The 19,565-nt window shown below is 42.9% G+C and overlaps 1 protein-coding gene across 2 annotated transcripts in view; it reads left to right on the plus strand.

Moving 5' to 3' along the window:
- Positions 1-18,301, plus strand: part of LOC124017316 (mitogen-activated protein kinase kinase kinase 5-like) — a 35,642-nt gene extending 17,341 nt beyond the window's left edge. Inside the window, exons 15-28 of one of the 2 annotated variants that reach the window (XR_006835489.1) lie at positions 23-150; positions 10,118-10,254; positions 11,890-11,995; positions 12,168-12,325; positions 12,599-12,791; positions 13,195-13,366; positions 13,724-13,895; positions 14,465-14,650; positions 15,206-15,311; positions 15,552-15,795; positions 16,100-16,212; positions 16,914-17,011; positions 17,341-17,541; positions 17,639-17,813. Coding sequence is in view for 1 of the 2 variants with exons in the window: in XM_046332571.1 (XP_046188527.1) it covers positions 23-150; positions 10,118-10,254; positions 11,890-11,995; positions 12,168-12,325; positions 12,599-12,791; positions 13,195-13,366; positions 13,724-13,895; positions 14,465-14,650; positions 15,206-15,311; positions 15,552-15,795; positions 16,100-16,212; positions 16,914-17,011; positions 17,341-17,417; positions 17,822-17,936 (2,005 nt within the window). In the remaining variant the exon portion in view is untranslated. The other variant, XM_046332571.1, reaches the window with a different exon arrangement.
- The last annotated feature ends 1,264 nt before the right edge of the window (positions 18,302-19,565 follow it).

Genomic DNA, 19,565 nt, shown 5'->3' on the forward strand with positions numbered 1-19,565 from the left:
CCCATCTGTGTGTGAATCTCAGTTACTCCCAGCCTCTGCATGAGGAGATAGCTCTGCACAAGAGGCTGAAGCACAGGAACATCGTTCAGTACCTGGGCTCTATGAGTCAGGACGGCTTCATCAAGATCTTTATGGAGGAGGTTCCTGGAGGTACAGAGGATAGAAATAGAATTGATTTAATTCTATATTAAAATCTCATTCTGTTTCTATGGTCCCATAAACCAGGTCACATAGAACCAGTTTATTCAGTGTTCTAATTTCGATTTTTGTTCCTGTCTACTACAAATTAGTAGTCTGTAGACAAGTCTTTATATCACTCCTTCACTCAGTATGTACAGTATTCATTCATTCTCTCACTGATGAAAGCTTTGGTAATCTTATACTGTCCTGCTTTAACTTTTAAACTGCCGTACAACTTATGGTTTCAGTCTTCACTTCTCAGTTTTTGTGTGTCTCTCTACTACTCATTCTCCTTCCTTCAACCTCTGTCTACCACTCACACACTCTGGTACTGTATTCTCTCATCAATAATTTCACTATTGCTCATCTTTCTCTGCCCCCCTAATTATGAAACTGTCACATGTGCCGAATACAATAGGCGTAGACTTTACCGTGAAATGTTTCATTACAAACCTTTTCCCACCAATGCAGAGTAAAAAATAAAATAAAAATTACAATTTAAATAGCATAAAAGGAAATGTTAACACAATAAAATAACTAATGAGGCTATATACAGTTGAAGTCAGAAGTTTACATACTCCTTAGCCAAATACATTTAAACTCAGTTTCACAATTCCTGACATTTAATCCTTGTAAAAATTCCCTGTCTTAGGTCAGCTAGGATCACCACTTTATTTTAAGAATGTGAAATGTCAGAATAATAGTAGAGAATTATTTATGTCAGCTTTTATTTATTTCATCACATTCCCAGTGGGTCAGAAGTTTACATACACTCAATTAGTATTTGGTAGCGTTGCCTTTAACTTGGGTCAAACATTTCAGGTAGCCTTCCACAAGCTTCCCACAATAAGTTGGGTGAATGTTGGCCCATTCCTCCTGACAGAGCTGGTGTAACTGAGTCAGGTTTGTAGGCCTCCTTGCTCGCACACGCTTTTTCAGTTCTGCCCACAAATTTTCTATGGGATTGAGGTAAGGGCTTTGTGATGGCCACTCCAATTCCTTGACTTTGTTGTCCTTAGGCCATTTTGCCGTAACTTTGGAAGTATGCTTGGGGTCATTGTCCATTTGGAAGACCCATTTGCAACCGAGCAACACAATTCTTTTCACATAATTTTCCTACCTCATGAAGCCATCTATTTTGTGAAGTACACCAGTCCCTCCTGCAGCAAATCACCCCCACAACATGATGCTGCCACCCCCGGGCTTCACGGTTGGGATGGTGTTTTTTGGCTTGCAAGCCTCCCCCTTTTTCTTCCAAACATAAAGATGGTCATTATGGCCAAACAGTTCTATTTTTGTTTCATCAGACCAGAGAACATTTCTCCAAAAAGTACAATCTTTGTCCCCATGTGCAGTTGCAACCCGTAGTCTGGCTTTTTTTAATGGCGGTTTTGGAGCGGTGGCTTCTTCCTTGGTGAGCGGCCTTTCAGGTTATGTCGATATAGGACTCGTTTTACTGTGGATATAGATACTTTTGTACCTGTTTCCTCCAGCATCTTCACAAGGTCCTTTGCTGTTGTTCTGGTATTGATTTGCACTTTTCGCACCAACGTACGCTCATCTCTAGGAGACAGAACGCGTCTCCTTCCTGAGAGGTATGACGGCTGCATGGTCCCAAGGATGCACCGGACTTGTGGAGGTGTACAATTATTTTCTGAGGTCTTGGCTTATTTCTTTTGATTTTCCCATGATGTCAAGCAAATAGACACTGAGTTTGAAGCTAGGCCTTGAAATACATCCACAGGTACACCTCCAATTGACTCAAATGATGTTAATTAGCCTATCAGGAGCTTCTAAAGCCATGACATTTTCTGGAATTTTCTAAGCTGTTTAAAGGCACAGTCAACTTAGTTTATGTAAACTTCTGACCCACTGGAATTGTGATACAGTGAAAATAAGTGAAATAATTTCTCTTTAAACAATTGTTGGAATAATTACTTGTCATGCACAGCGTAGATGTCCTAATGGACTTGCCAAAACTCTAGTTTGTTAACAAGAAATTTGTGGAGTGGTTGAAAAACTAGTTTTAATGACTCCAACCTAAGTGTATGTAAACTTCCAACTTCCAACTTCAACTGTACAAGGAGTACCAGTACTGAGTCAATGTGCAGGGGTACGAGGTAGTTGAGGTGTTTGCGGTAATATGTACATGTAGGTAGGGGTAAAAGTGACTAGACAATCAGGATCGATAATAAACAGAATAGCAGCAGTGTGTGTGTGTGTGTGTGTGTGTGTCTGGAGTGTCAGTGTAGTATGCTTGAGTGTGGGTAGAGTCCAGTGAGTGTTCATAAAGCCAGTGCAAGAATGTCAGTACAAAAAAATGGAGGTCAATGTAAATAGTCTGGGTAGCCATTTGAGTAACTGTTTAGCAGTCTTGCGGCTTGGGGGTCTTACGACTTGGTGCTCCGTTACCGCTTGTGCAGTAGCAGAGAGAACAGTCTATGACTAGGGTGGCTGGGGTCTTAGACCATTTTTAGGGCCTTCATCTGACACCGCCTTGTATAGATGGAAGGGAGCTTGGCCCCAGTGACGTACTGGGCTGTACGCACTACCCTCTGGAGCTACCCTCTGTAGCGCCTTGAGGTCAGATGCCAAGCAGTTGCCACACCAAGTGGTGATGCAGTCAGTCAATATTCTCTCATATATTTGAGGATCTGAGGGCCCATGCCAAATATTTTCAGCCTCTTGAGGGGGAAAAAGGCGTTGCCATCACACCCATGTTGGGAAGCATCACTGACTCTGGACTATGGAGCTATCACATACGTGAGAGTAAAGAGGCGGGGATAGCGTTCATATGTTAGAATTATACAGTGCATTCGGAAATTATTCAGACCCCTTGACTTTTCCACATTTTGTTATGTAACAACGTTATTCTAAAATGTATTAAATTGTTAGTTTTTTCCCCTCATCAATCTATATACAATACCCCATAATGACAAAGCAAAAACAGTTTTTTAAATTTTTGCAGATGTATAAAAAAACAAATCACATTTACTCAAGTATTCAGACCCTTTACGCAATACTTTGTTGAAGCACCCATGGCAGCGATTACATCCTTGAGTCTTGATTGAGTGTGATGCTACAAGCTTGGCACACCTGTATTTGGGGAGTTTCTCCCATTCTTCTCTGAAGATCCTCTCAGATGGGGCACATTCGCCCCAGTCTGAGGTCCTGAAAGCTCTGGATTATTTTCATCAAGGATCGCTCTGTACTTTGCTCCATTCATCTGTCCCTTGATCCTGACTAGTCTCCCAGTCCCTGCCGCTGAAAAACATCCTCACAGCATGATGCTACCACCACCACGCTTCACCGTAGTGTAACGCAGGTCAACTAATGTTGAGTACTTATCCTTACTAGTGAGATTCCAGTAACCAATCATATTATACTATATTGCTATTGATATGTTTTAAATGGAGTGATATTACAAATCAGCTGTCAGAAGCTGCATGACGTGCAGTTTATTTTGAGCCAAACAATATTATCTTAGTCCCTCTCCTAACCTCACGTTATACACCAGTTGGCGCCAACATGCTGAAAAAGAGCTAGAACGGAACGTGATGAGCTACCTCCATTCCATGGAAGAAAAATTTCATTTCAAATCGTTGAGAAGTTTTATAAAAATGAACTAAAAAGAGAGACCTGGATATTAACACTCACTTATCTGTACGAATGTGCTGTGAAGCGATTGAGGGAACGGTTGATGCCAGGATTTGTTGAGTTTTCATAAGGAAAACGAGCTGCTAATGATTAGGCTAGCTAAACTATTGCTAGCATTTTGTGCGCATTCCAAGCATACGCACAAGCCATTAACATTTAGGCTAGCTCAGCTATCGATCAATTGAAATGGCAAACGTTAGTGAGCATGCTAATCATGCATGGCGAACTATTTTTGTTTTCATACTATCATGAAATGTGATTAACTAGTATCACAATCCATTTTGGTACACCTATGTTTTAGATGACTTTATAATAAATGACGTGTAGGTGTAAGCACTAGTACTTTTCATTTACCCAGGCTAGTTTATTGGTCAGTCCACTTGAGCCTGGTGCTGTAGTCAAAATACTTTACACTTAACTAAGTTTGATTCAAATCAAATCAAATCCAATTTTATTTGTCACATACACATGGTTAGCAGATGTTAATGCGAGTGTAGCGAAATGCTTGTGCTTCTAGTTCCGACAATGCAGTGATAACCAACAAGTAATCTAACTAACAATTCCAAAAAAAACTACTGTCTTATACACAGTGTAAGGGGATAAGGAACATGTACATAAGGATATATGAATGAGTGATGGTACAGAGCAGCATACAGTAGATGGTATCGAGTACAGTATATACATATGAGATGAGTGTGTAGACAAAGTAAACAAAGTGGCATAGTTAAAGTGGCTAGTGATACATGTGTTACATAAGGATGCAGTCGATGTTGTAGAGTACAGTATATACATATGCATATGAGATGAATAATGTAGGGTAAGTAACATTATATAAGGTAGCATTGTTTAAAGTGGCTAGTGATATATATATATATATATATATATTTACATCATTTCCATCAATTCCCATTATTAAAATGGCTGGAGTTGGGTCAGTGTCAATGACAGTGTGTTGGCAGCAGCCACTCAATGTTAGTGGTGGCTATTTAACAGTCTGATGGCCTTGAGATAGAAGCTGTTTTTCAGTCTCTCGGTCCCAGCTTTGATGCACCTGTACTGACCTCGCCTTCTGGATGATAGCGGGGTGAACAGGCAGTGGTTCGGGTGGTTGATGTCCTTGATGATCTTTATGGCCTTCCTGTAACAACGGGTGGTGTAGGTGTCCTGGAGGGCAGGTAGTTTGCCCCGGTGATGCGTTGTGCAGTCCTCACTACCCTCTGGAGAGCCTTACGGTTGAGGGCGGAGCAGTTGCCGTACCAGGCGGTGATACAGCCCGCCAGGATGCTCTCGATTGTGCATCTGTAGAAGTTTGTGAGTGCTTTTGGTGACAAGCCGAATTTTTCAGCCTCCTGAGGTTGAATAGGCGCTGCTGCGCCTTCTTCACGACGCTGTCAGTGTGAGTGGACCAATTCAGTTTGTCTGTGATGTGTATGCCGAGGAACTTAAAACTAGCTACCCTCTCCACTACTGTTCCATCGATGTGGATAGGGGTGTTCCCTCTGCTGTTTCCTGAAGTCCACAATCATCTCCTTAGTTTTGTTGACGTTGAGTGTGAGGTTATTTTCCTGACACCACACTCCAAGGGCCCTCACCTCCTCCCTGTAGGCCGTCTCGTCGTTGTTGGTAATCAAGCCTACCACTGTTGTGTCGTCCGCAAACTTGATGATTGAGTTGGAGGCGTGCGTGGCCACGCAGTCGTGGGTGAACAGGGAGTACAGGAGAGGGCTCAGAACGCACCCTTGTGGGGCCCCGTGTTGAGGACCAGCGGGGAGGAGATGTTGTTGCCTACCCTCACCACCTGGGGGCGGCCCGTCAGGAAGTCCAGTACCCAGTTGCACAGGGCGGGGTCGAGACCCAGGGTCTCGAGCTTGATGACGAGCTTGGAGGGTACTATGGTGTTGAATGCCGAGCTGTAGTCGATGAACAGCATTCTCACATAGGTATTCCTCTTGTCCAGGTGGGTTAGGGCAGTGTGCAGTGTGGTTGAGATTGCATCGTCTGTGGACCTATTTGGGCGGTAAGCAAATTGGAGTGGGTCTAGGGTGTCAGGTAGGGTGGAGGTGATATGGTCCTTGACTAGTCTCTCAAAGCACTTCATGATGACGGAAGTGAGTGCTACGGGCGGTAGTCGTTTAGCTCAGTTACCTTAGCTTTCTTGGGAACAGGAACAATGGTGGCCCTCTTGAAGCATGTGGGAACAGCAGACTGGTATAGGGATTGATTGAATATGTCCGTAAACACACCGGCCAGCTGGTCTGCGCATGCTCGGAGGGCGCGGCTGGGGATGCCGTCTGGGCCTGCAGCCTTGCGAGGGTTAACACGTTTAAATGTCTTACTCACCTCGGCTGCAGTGAAGGAGAGACTGCATGTTTCCGTTGCAGGCCGTGTCAGTGGCACTGTATTGTCCTCAAAGCGGGCAAAAAGTTATTTAGTCTGCCTGGGAGCAAGACATCCTGGTCCGTGACTGGGCTGGATTTCATCTTGTAGTCCGTGATTGACTGTAGACCCTGCCACATGCCTCTTGTGTCTGAGCCATTGAATTGAGATTCCACTTTGTCTCTGTACTGACGCTTAGCTTGTTTGATAGCCTTACGGAGGGAATAGCTGCACTGTTTGTATTCAGTCATGTTGCCAGACACCTTGCCCTGATTAAAAGCAGTGGTTGGCGCTTTCAGTTTCACGCGAATGCTGCCATCAATCCACGGTTTCTGGTTAGGGAATGTTTTTATCGTTGCTATGGGAACGACATCTTCGACGCACGTTCTAATGAACTCGCACACCGAATCAGCGTATTCGTCAATATTCCCATCTGACGCAATACGAAACATGTCCCAGTCCACGTGATGGAAGCAGTCTTGGAGTGTAGAGTCAGCTTGGTTTGACCAGCGTTGGACAGACCTCAGCGTGGGAGCCTCTTGTTTTAATTTCTGTCTGTAGGCAGGGATCAGCAAAATGGAGTCGTGGTCAGCTTTTCCGAAAGGGGGCGGGGCAGGGCCTTATATGCGTCGCGGAAGTTAGAGTAACAATGATCCAAGGTTTTACCACCCCTGGTTGCGCAATCGATATGCTGATAAAATTTAGGGAGTCTTGTTTTCAGATTGGCTTTGTTAAAATCCCCAGCTACAATGAATGCAGCCTCCGGATAAATGTTTTCCAGTTTGCAAAGAGTTAAATAAAGTTCGTTCAGAGCCATCGATGTGTCTGCTTGGGGGGGATATATACGGCTGTGATTATAATCGAAGAGAATTCTCTTGGAAGATAATGCGGTCTACATTTGATTGTGAGGAATTCTAAATCAGGTGAACAGAAGGATTTGAGTTCCTGTATGTTTTCTTCATCACACCATGTCCCGTTAGTCATGAGGCATACGCCCCCTCCACTCTTCTTACCAGAGAGATGTTTGTTTCTGTCGGCGCGATGCGTGGAGAAACCCGTTGGCTGCACCGCCCTGGATAGCGTTTTCCCAGTAAGCCATGTCTCCGTAAAGCAGAGAACGTTGCAGTCTCTGATGTCCCTCTGGAATGCCACCCTTGCTCGGATTTCATCAACCTTGTTGTCGAGAGACTGGACATTGGCAAGAAGAATACTGGGAAGTGGTGCGCGATGTGCCCTTTTCCGGAGTCTGACCAGAACACCGCCGCGTTTCCTCTTTTTCGGAGTCGTTTCCTTGGGTCGCTGCATGCGATCCATTCCGTTGTCCTGTTTGTAAGGCAGAACACAGGATCCGCGTCGCGGAAAACATATTCTTGGTCGTACTGATGGTGAGTTGACGCTGATCTTATATTCAGTAGTTCTTCTCGACTGTATGTAATGAAACCTAAGATGACCTGGGGTACTAATGTAAGAAATAACACGTAAAAAAACCAAAAAACTGCATAGTTTCCTAGGAACGCGAAGCGAGGCGGCCATCTCAGTCGGCGCCGGAAGTTGTGAATTTCTTAGTCCTGTAAGAGATTAAAGCTAAGCACTATATTAATGGTTATATGAAAGGTACTTAGTGTGTGTGTGTGTGTGTGTGTGTGTGTGTGTGTGTGTGTGTGTGTGTGTGTGTGTGTGTGTGTGTGTGTGTGTGTGTGTGTGTGTGTGTGTGTGTGTGTGTGTGTGTGTGTGTGTGTGTGTGTGTGTGTGTGTGTGTGTGTGTGTGTGTGTATATTTGACCCCACGGGGTGAGATCTTGTGTGGAGCCCCAGATCGAGGGAGATTATCAGTGGTCTTGTATGTCTTCCATTTCCTAATAATTGCTCCCACAGTTGATTTCTTCAAACCAAGCTGCTTACCTATTGCAGATTCAGTCTTCCCAGCCTAGTGCAGGTCTACAATTGTTTCTGGTGTCCTTTGACAGCTCTTTGGTCTTGGCCATAGTGGAGTTTGGAGTGTGACTGTTTGAGGTTGTGGACAAGTGTCTTTTATACTGATAACAAGTCCAAACAGGTGCCATTAATACAGGTAACGAGTGGAGGACAGAGGAGCCTCTTAAAGAAGTTACAGGTCTGTGAGAGCCAGAAATCTTGCTTGTTCGTAGGTGACCAAATACTTATTTTCCACCATAATTTGCAAATAAATTAATTTAAAAATACTATAATGTGATTTTCTGGATTTCCCCCCCTCATTTTGTCTGTCATAGTTGAAGTGTACCTATGATGAAAATTACAGGCCTCATCTTTTTAAGTGGGAGAACTTGCACAATTGGTGGCTGACTAAATACTTTTTTGCCCCACTGTATATGCACTGTCAACTGTGGGACATTTATTTAGACAGGTTTGTGCCTTTCCAAATCATGTCCAATCAATTGAATTTACCACAGGTGGATCAATCAAGTTGTAGAAACATCTCAAGGATGATTCATGGAAATAAGATGCACCTGAGCTCAATGTTGAGTCTCATACTAATGGCAATAAGGTATTTAAAAAAAACATTAATACATTTGCAAACATGTCTTACCATGTTTTTGCTTTGTCATTATGGGGTATTGTGTGTAGATTGATGTGGGGGAAAAATGTAATCCATTTTAGATTAAGGCTGTAGCTTAACAAAATGTGGAAGTCACTGTAAAAAATGACAGTACAAATCCCTACAATTTCAGCTACATACTTTTGTGAAAGCTTAGTGAAACTCACTGGAATATTACGAAATTATCATATTTCAGTTTTCAGGAAGTCTGGAGGTGTGTGTGTGTGTGTGTGTGTGTGTGTGTGTGTGTGTGTGTGTGTGTAACTCAATGCAATAGCTACAGGCGGCGTATCACACCGGATGTGTGGGTGTTTCCAGTATCCCAGCGATAGAGGAAAAATGAATTTCACAATGCAATCAAGTCACTGATTGTACCAGTGTTAAAGAAATTGAAAATACTTTACATAGTAATGTTTTTTATTTCAGCTTCTGACATTTTATCTTCTGGGCCTTGTTTCTCAGAGCCTTCGTAGCGTTAAGATCATCATTAGAACCTTCTTACGATGTATGTTTCGTAGCTGAGGTGTTTCCCAGTTCCTTCGTTAGTAACGTGGCACATCTAGTGATCCAGACCACTCGTAGCACAGCCAAAGTGCATCATTAGGTGCTTTTTTTGTTGTTGTTGCCCTTTCGCATCACTTTATTCACAGAAGATCTTCGCTAAACACAGCATAAACATCTAGATTTTTTCTGTCTGACTGTGACGGCTGTTATCTTCAGAACTAAGTTGACTACAAATACAACAAGTGAAGAATAAAATTATGCTTGGAATGAAAACCGAGATGACTGTATTAAAAGATGCATAGCCTGCATGGGCTATTTCCATCAATTGAGTTCTATTTTTCGACTAGGGTATTGTCTATTATTTTTGCTTAAGTGTTTCATGATGTGTGACAACGTGGTCAATAATGTGCCCAATCTGTGATGTAGTGAGTTATTGTTGGGTAAGCATAATAAGCTGCCTCAATAGCCTATTTTCAGCCGTAGGTGGTAATATCTCTAGGAGCTGATCCTTGGTCAGTATTGTGGAATCGTTTTAATGTTAAGTTTTGAATGGAGAAATCTGACCTGAAAGCAGTGCTGCTTTTCTTTTGATCCTATCAGTGTCGATACGCGGTATAACAACGCACTAAGCGAATGTTTTCTTTACGTGGTTGTCTGGGAAACATTCGTAAAGTTAGCTCCTAAATAACAATGTGTCTGGTACGTCATTGTAACGCTTAAGTTACATCGCAACTGGGAAACGAGGCCCCGAGGTGTTGCGAATCCTAAATTGAACCCCTTGCCTATCTACCTGTAACCCATTCCAATGTCATCTCTCCCATTGTAGGAAGCTTGTCCTCTCTCCTGCGTTCCAAATGGGGACCCCTGAAAGACAACGAGGCCACCGTCATTTTCTACACAAAACAGATTCTTGAAGGGCTTAAGTACCTCCATGACCACCAGATAGTCCACAGAGACATCAAGGTGAGGTGTCCTCATTGAGACCGTTTGTTGTTGCTGCTAAATAAATGTTCAAAAAAGTACCAATGCCACAGCAGATTTTAATTCACACAGTCCGAGCTGGTTGTGTTGGAGTGAATCAGAAAGGGACTTCCTGGACTTGAGAAACGCTCCTTTATTATTTCCATTTCTAATCGTTTTGCTACTTTGTGCCCCACTGAGCATGAACCTGGTGTATGTTGCTTACTCAACTCCTTCCTGTGTTACCATGTTTTATGGGGAAAGTGGATCCAGTGGAATCGACCGATTTATTTTTAATTTTTTAATTTAATTAATTTTTTAAATGATTTTTTTCAAAGCCGATACCGATTTAATTGGACGTTTAAAAATATATATATTTGTAATAATGACAATTACAACAATACTCTATGAACAGTTTTTTATTTTAACTTAATATAATACATAAAATATATTTAGTCTCAAATAAATAATGAAACATATTAAATTTGGTTTTAATAATGCAAAAACACCATGTTGAAGTAAGTAAAAGTGCAATATGTGCCATGTAAAAACGTTTACGTTCCTTGCTCAGAACATGCGAACATATGAAAGCTGGTGGTTCAATATTCCAAGTTAATAAGTTTTAGGTTGTAGTTATTTTAGGAATTATAACACGTTGGCTGTTTCTCTCTATACCATTTGTATTTCGTATACCTTTTAACTATTGGATGTTCTTATAGGCACTTTAGGATTGCCAGCCTAATCTCGGGAGTTGATAGGCTTGAAGTCAAAAACAGCGCTGTGCTTCAAGCATTGCTAAGAGCTGCTGGCAAATGCAGTAGTGTGCAGTTTGAATGAATGCTTACGAGCCTGCTGCTGCCTACCACTGCTCAGACTGCTCTATTAAATATCAAGTCAGACTTAATTATAATATAATAAACACAGAAATTACAAGCCTTTGGTCATTAATATGGTCAAATACGGAAACTATCATCTCGAAAACAGAAGTTTATTCTTTCAGTGAAATATGGACCCGTTACTTATTTTATCGAACGGGTGGCAACCCTAAGTCTAAATATTGCTGTTACATTGCACAACCTTCAATGTTATGTCATAATTATGTAAAATTCTGGCAAATTAGTCTACAGTTCGCAATGAGCCAGGCGGCCCAAACTGTTGCATATACCCTGACTCTGCTTGCACTGAATGCAAGAGAAGTTGACACAATTTCCCTAGTTAATATTGCCTGCTAACATGAATTTCTTTTAACTAAATATGCAGGTTTAAAAAATATATACTTTTGTGTATTCATTTTAGGAAAGGCATTGGTGTTTATGGTTAGGTACATTTGTGCAAAGATTGTGCTTTTTTCGGCAATTTGTTCTTGTCTAGGCTGTGATTCGATGATAAATTAACACACAAAGCATTGATTATATGCAACGCAGGACAAGCTAGTTAACCTAGTAATATCATCAACCATGTGTAGTTAACTAGTGATTATGTGAAGATTGATTGTTTTTTTTTTAAAGATACGTTTAATGCTAGCTAGCAACCTACCGTGGCTCCTTGCAGCCACAAGGTGCCCTAATTAATTGGCCGTGCCGATTTTAATTAGTCGACCTCTACAGTGTAAAAAAAAACCCAGTCATTTTCTCACAGGGTGACAACGTGTTGATTAACACCTACAGTGGTGTTCTCAAGATCTCTGACTTTGGCACCTCGAAACGACTGGCGGGAATCAACCCCTGCACCGAGACCTTTACAGGTGTGTGTGTGTGTATGTTTGATGCTTGTGTATGAGTGCGGTTGGGTAATGTGGCCATGCTTTTTTTTCGTATGAACATTTTATATTTGACTTTGTTGGTATGAAATTATTTACATGCGTTTCCTACATGTTTGTGTAGGCGGGTGTCTAAACGTCTCTGTGGTGTTTTTAGGGACCCTGCAGTACATGGCTCCAGAGATCATCGACCAGGGCCCGCGGGGTTATGGGAAGCCTGCAGACATCTGGTCCTTGGGCTGTACCATCATAGAGATGGCCACGGGGAAACCACCCTTCCACGAGCTGGGCAGCCCACAGGCAGCCATGTTCAAGGTAATCTTTCTCTTGGAAACCAGAAGGTTTGATAATTAGTATGTTATTACATTGTAACCTATACTTTGTTAGTACTTGTGAATACTAGCTAAATGCTGGACTGTAAAGAATTCTACCAGCTGAAACCAGGGTTTTGTTCAAAAAGCTTCAAACTGAAGACACACTGAAACCGGGAGGGACTACCTGAACATGTCCATTGCAAAATGTTTTACGTCGCGTGCCCTACTGAACACAACCTTGAAGTGTACGTACTCTGTTTCCATCTCCCTCTAGGTTGGTATGTTCAAGATCCACCCGGAGGTGCCGGAGTGTATGTCAGCTGAGGCCAAAGGCTGCATCATGAGCTGCTTCACACCGGACCCAGACAACAGGGCCACGGCCTCTAAGCTGCTCAAGGATTCCTTCCTCAAATCCACCTCCCGGAGGAAGGCCAAGCCAGAGTCTGAAACACTGCCTACAGATGCTGGTGAGTCATCTTCATTGTTATTGTAATCATCATAATCAGAGAGAGTGTTATTTGAATCGTCATATTTATCATTTTTATAGTCATCATCATCAGTGCCAGAGTCCAGTCTTGTGGTAGCACTGCCTACTCTGGACCACATACCCCCCCCCGACAATGGGAACACAATCCCTTTCCTGGCCTCTCAGGCTAGCTGTCTGTCTGTTCTTTTACAAATACATATAAAATACAAAAGGGGATTCTAATTTCAATCACCACACTCATTGTTTTCATAATTGTCTGAAATATGCATTTTTATAGCCCTCGTCTGTGTACAGTCTTCCTAATTCAGAAAGGCTACACTCATCGCCATTCCGTCACCATTATTGGGGTAATTAATGACTCTGTCCTGCGTTGTGTCCTGTAGGTGACATCTACCAGCGGAGTATGTCTGTCCCAGTGTCTATACGTGTGACAGATACAGACAGGGACACTGACAGGATGGACCTGTCGTGCTCATGGGACCTCCGGAGGACCATCTCCCCCCTCAGAGGAAAGGACATTACAAAGAGCCCACCCAGCACCAGAGGCTTCCTGCCGTAGGCCAAAACATCCTATACCCTCTGGTTCCCCATTCGATTGCATCCGATTTGTGAAACAACTTCATTGTAGATCATTGCCTTACTGTAAATGCAATATAATGCCATAGATAACCTCAACATAGACCATGGCTTTTCCTAAATTGTCTGAAAAATCCAGCTGCTCCGTGATGAGCTTCCACCATGTGGTCTTATTATCCAATCACTGCAGATAGAGGGGGGAGTAGAGGAGAGGTCAGATTTTCAAGCAATTGAGATGGAGCCCATGCTGTATATTGCCAAAGGCCATATTTGTATGGCAAAATGTTTTATCTATGTGACATTGGTGTATATCTGTCTCCCCCTTGTGGTGGCCAGGGTGTCAGAGGAGCCTAGTACTGTGGACATGACTGCTAGTCCAGCCACGTCAGGGGAGAACCTGGGCCTGTTCCTACTGAGGAAGGACAGCGAGAGGAGGGCCACACTGCACAGGATCCTCACTGAGTACATCACCGACGTGGTGCACAACATCCAGAACACACTACCTCAGGTAGAGAGCGAGAGATCTTGGGCTGTATGTATCAAGAGTGTCAAGAGTAGGAGTGCTGATTTAGGATCTGTTTTGCCTTTTAGATCATAATGAATAAGACAGGATGGACCTGATCTTAGATCAGTACTGCTAGTATTTGACCATTTTTGAATATGGGCCCAGAGAAGGGTCTACACCTAATTGAGATAGCCAACTCCTGATAAATGCAATGGCTTAGGATTGTTATGAGGGCATGCACCCAACTGATCTGAGCATGCATATATCGAGAGCAATTGAAAACAACGTATGGTGAAATAATATATGTCACTTAGCAGACTTAGTCATGCGTGCATACGTTTTACGTCTGGATGGTCCCAGGAAAGTGAACCCACTACCCTGGTGTTACAAGCACCATGCTTTGCCAACTGAGCTACACAGGACCACAAAGCACTTAAACAGAGTATACCCTTATCAGGAGTCTGCTGTACATGTTAGGTGTGAAAGAATGAGTGTTTATGTCTGCATTTTACATTTGTAGGTTTCTTTGTCTATAATTATTTTATCGCGTTTCCTCTCTCCTTGCCTCTAAGCAAACAGACGTTGGGTCCGTGACCTCAGAGCACATCTCTGAGCTGATTGGCTGCCTGCGGGAGAACATCCGCTCTCCAGACAGAAGGCACCTGACCAACAGCCTGGTGAAGTTGCGCTCCACACTGCTTGCTACTGCAGTACCCCTCAAAAACCTGCGAGCTGTGCTCTTCAGCTTCCAGGATGCGGTAGGTCACTGGAGGTCACTGTTGTGTTCATTAGGGTATGCAACGGAAAACATTTTAAAAGTCTTTCAACATCTTATTGGACTAGTTCGGGTAGTCCCTCCCTGTTTTTTAAAATTTGGTACATAATGAACATTACCCAGGAGTTGCAAAGCCAGTCCTTGAGTGCAGTAGCCCTGCCAGTTTCCATTTCTCCCTGGCATGTAAACGATTGCGTACTGTCATTGATTGGCCATATATTTCACACACATGGTTCCTCAAGTATTAGATAGTTAGTAATCACAAGGCAAGGGCGGATGTGGAATTAAACAGTGGGAGTCTTATATGTGTCAATAGGCAAGAGATTTACCACTCGACCACAGGCTCTGTGTCACACCCAGTAGTATTGTGCTAACCCATTCTTCTCACTCCCTCGTGTGTGTGTGTGTGTGTGTGTGTGTGTGTGTGTGTGTGTGTGTGTGTGTGTGTGTGTGTGTGTGTGTGTGTGTGTGTGTGTGTGTGTGTGTGTGTGTGTGTGTGTGTGTGTGTGTGTGTGTGTGTGTGTGTGTGTGTGTGCAGGTGAAAAAGGTGTTGAGGCAGCAGCGGGTGAAACCTCACTGGATGTTTGCTCTGGATAACCTTCTGAGGCAGGCCGTACAGGACGCCATCACTGTGCTGTTACCAGGTAAGAACCAGCAGCGTCAGGCCTAATTCCATCTCAACTTCTATCAGTTGTTTAGACATGGAAATTCCTCATAGAACTAGAGTTCAATTTCAAGATATGAGTCCCAACCCCGCCATTCAAATACCTCACCACCTCCCAACCCCTGTCCCACCTACACACACACACACACACACTTGCTCACACACACACACACACACACTTGCTCACACACTTGCTCACACACACCTCGATGACTTGCAGAGCTCAAGCTTCAGCTGCAGTCTTCCTTTGAGACGGAGGAGAGTAGCCCAGGAAGAGAGCAGCAGCCCAGTGAGCTAGCAGAGCTTTTGCCTGCAGTCCCCTCAGATGACCAGGTGGCGGCGCCAGCCGACACAGTGCCCATAGAGGAGGTTTCAGAAAGCCCCTGCTTACCCAATGGCCTCCAGTACAACACTAACTGTCCCCTCAGTCAGAAACTGAGAGATCTACGGCTAGAGACGCGCAGGTTCAGTACCATTTACCTAGCTGTTTATATTACATTGCTTTTTGGCGTGGAATAAATGCATTTGTGTTGTCGTTTTATTCTTTGTTCCACCTTTTAACATTTTCCTTTTTTTTCACCTTTAGTATAATGGGCTTTAAAATGTAAAGAAAATTAGGTCATTTCTACAGATTCAGTGAACAATGCCAGCACACCACCCAGGATTACATTGCAACCAGTTACAAAATGGACAGTGAAGTGATATGTGTAAATAGTGAAATGTAACTGTTACTTCAGGCCTGGTCCATAACGACTAAGTGTGTTTTAGACTGCTGACCCAGCTGAGTGAGAAAGAGAGGGAATACCAGGAGCTACTGAGGAACTCTGTCCAGAGTAGACAGGGTCAGATCGACACTACCAGGAACACATCAGAACCCACAGGTAATGTTTTCAGCTCCTACTCCACCCCGAAGCAGTCTGACGATTGCTAATGTCAGCATATTGAAGGCTAGAGTGTTGGTAAAGATTGTAGGTTTGGGCGAGGTACCTTAGTGAGCCAAATTCTGGGTCACTCTGCCACACCTTAGTATGTAGCAAGGCCAAACACTCCTTGCCCAACAAGTAATGAATATCAGCCGTTAAATCCTCTTGTGTGTTTTTGTATACATGTAGATACTGGAGGTTGAAGGCCCACAAGTTACAGCCTGCCTACTGTAATAGTCCTAAAATGGAGATATGTAAATGCCATTGAGACACTTGGTAGGCCTTGTGATTCACACCCTGTGTTTCTAGATCTATCTCCACACCTCACCCTCAGGCAGTGGATTTCTGCTCTACTGGTTTGAGTTTAAGGCATATCGCTCATTGCTGCTGAGATACGAGAGTTCGAACCAGATGTGTCAGTCATGATAATGATTTAGAAACTGGCATAGGAAAATGTTGGACTGTTTTTGTTTATTAGACCCTTAATTACCTTATTTCCCCATGTTAACATATACTGTCGCGATTAGCCCAGACTGGGGCTAACACCTTAACCATTTCTGAAAATCTGTATTTGAAATACTCATGCTGTTCAGCTTAGTAGCATGATGGTGCAAACTGGTGACCAGATCATGCCGACTTGTCTTCTCATCCGCCCGTAGATACAGAGTTGTTCCTGCAGATTAGTTCGAACTCAGAAGTCAAGTCCTTGGTTTGCTGGCTGAAGGCTATCCCAGTAGATCAGGACACCATAGACAAGGTAAGGAACTTCAAAAATACCTTGTGATTTAATGATGTGGGATTGGTTACCAAAATATGGTGCGACTATTGATTGATGGGTAACAACTACATGCATGGAATAAACCATCTAACTGGTGAAAAGAGTGAGCCTTATTCACATTATTATAATACTATGACAAGTCACAAAAGTCTAGACCACGAAAAATCTGGAAAAAAGAGGACGTAATCCATTATGACAATATTCTCTTTATGATGTAGCTCAGTTTCAGTCAGTGTTTTGCGTGAGGCTAGAGGCTTGTTCTCACCGATGTTGTGTAAGTAGAATTCATGCTGTGCTTTTGTTTCTAGTTACTCTCTCACGAGTTCACCTTGGACTGTCTCCTCACCATGGCCTGCAGGGATGACTTGATGTACTGTGCCATAAGGTGACCTGCCTCCTCCAATCATGTTCACACATCCTTAAAGCAGAAACAGGAAACAACTGATCTGCGCTTAATGAGGAAAACCCGCTGTTCTCTGTTTGGATGGTTGTTATGTTCTTATTCAAAGGACCTTAACAGTGAGAACTCGGTGAATGCACCAATTTGTAAGTCGCTCTGGATAAGAGCGTCTGCTAAATGACTTAAATGTAAATGTAAATGTAAATGACTGTGAGAGTACTGTGAATTGCTGAGATTTGTCAATGTGGATACATGTGGATGTGACTAGGGATCTGTGCAGTGTGAGGGTGTATGGATGTGACACACACACACATACATGGACACACACCCACACACAAAGGGTCTGTACGGTAATGGTTGTTTTCTTTACTGTAACTGTTTCTCCACAGAGGAGGGATGCTGTGTCGTATCTGGGCGGCCATCACAACATGGAGGAAGTCACAGCTCAAATCTCAGCTCAGCACACACTCTGAAGAGAGCGAGGACACATTCTCGGATGGGTAGTCACATGTTCGATGAATAGGCTGGTCCTATAAGCACAACATGGTACAGATTTACTGAGTGAATTTATCTCATAGTTAAGGTGTGTGTGTGTGTGTGTGTGTGTGTGTGTGTGTGTGTGTGTGTGTGTGTGTGTGTGTGTGTGTGTGTGTGTGTGTGTGTGTGTGTGTGTGTGTGTGTGTGTGTGTGTGTGTGTGCGCGCGTGTGCAGTTTTCTGAGAACAAGATAATCATGTCATAAAAAGTGGACATACCTTAGTATTTCCTTAAAGTTGTTATATTGAAACTGAAATGGTTAAAGGATATGTCTTTTTCTGTAATTTCTTATTGTGAATACCTATACTTATAAAAACGGGTTTGAGAAATCTGCAATCTGATTGGCTGAAATGGCGTTCTAAACCATTTGACAATTCTCTGATATTTGAAATGCATATGCAGGGGAAAGGGGAATATTTAGGGCCAACAGCTGTCATATTTTTACCTCTACAGACAATCCATGCCTCCATGGATACTTTATATTCCCTTATTAGTTTGGCGTGTAGTATGAAACAAAATAACTTATTTCTATTGTACCTCTTTAATGTACACCATTTCTGAGATCTTAGAAGGGCCTAAAGCTTGAAGAAAAGGTATGTTATTGGTGGTAAATATACACTTTTGCGAGTCTGCACTGGTGACTGGTCATTAAAATAAGCGGGAATAGTGGTGGTGTCTGTAAGATGTGTATATGGGTCTTTTGATAAAGAAAGGTGCCAATGTTCATGTTAAAAACTGTCATGTTTAAATATGATTTTCTTTCAGTTTCACAGGGGTAGGTACAGGAATAAAAGTCTAGGTAGGCATAATGACACTGACGCCACCTAGCAACGACAAAACATCTACATGTCATTCAAAATGTCACATGAAACGTGGACACTGCATGTTTCTTTGTCATGCCTACTAGCCAGGTCTGTTTGTGCTTTAGTCAACTTCTCTATAATTTATAGCCATGCTAAACATTTCTGAAGAATGGAAAAGATAAACCGCTTCTATATGTTTTTATAGTTTATAAAATACAATGGGTCCTGTCAAGAAATTTGATGATCAATAATTAAATCTATATAATCTGTGAATTCATCAAGCATTTTGTTTGGCTGAGGGAAAACTAGCCATCAAATGCTTGTTTTCTCTGTCCTTGTTTCCTTCACTCCTTGCCTCTCTGAATGTGCATTGGGGACCGAGGGGAGGATCCTTCACTCCTCTCCCACAATGTGCTTTGAAAGGGAGGTGAGGAAACAAGGGGAGAATCTCAATTGCATCCTCACGTTGTCAGGATTTGGCCAGGGTTGTTCCGGTTTTTGGTCACTAGATGCCCCCATTGTGCCTTTTGACCTTTTGTTTTCCCTTGATCCCCATTATTATTTGCACCTGTGCCTCGTTTCCCCTGATTGTATTTAAACCCTTTGTTTTCCTCTGTTCTTTGCTCTGTGTTTGTATGTTAGCACCCAGCCCTAGTACTCTGAGAACTCTTGTTGATCCCGGTGGACTCTCTTGTGGAATTCTGGTTTTTTGTTATTGTTTGTTTGTTTGTTTGTTTTTGAGTATCTTTTGAGGCTTTTTGTGCTTTACCTTCCACCTTGTGGATTTACCTTTT

This window comes from Oncorhynchus gorbuscha, unplaced genomic scaffold (assembly GCF_021184085.1).
Source record: "Oncorhynchus gorbuscha isolate QuinsamMale2020 ecotype Even-year unplaced genomic scaffold, OgorEven_v1.0 Un_scaffold_177:::fragment_3, whole genome shotgun sequence".
Lineage (NCBI taxonomy): Eukaryota > Metazoa > Chordata > Actinopteri > Salmoniformes > Salmonidae > Oncorhynchus > Oncorhynchus gorbuscha.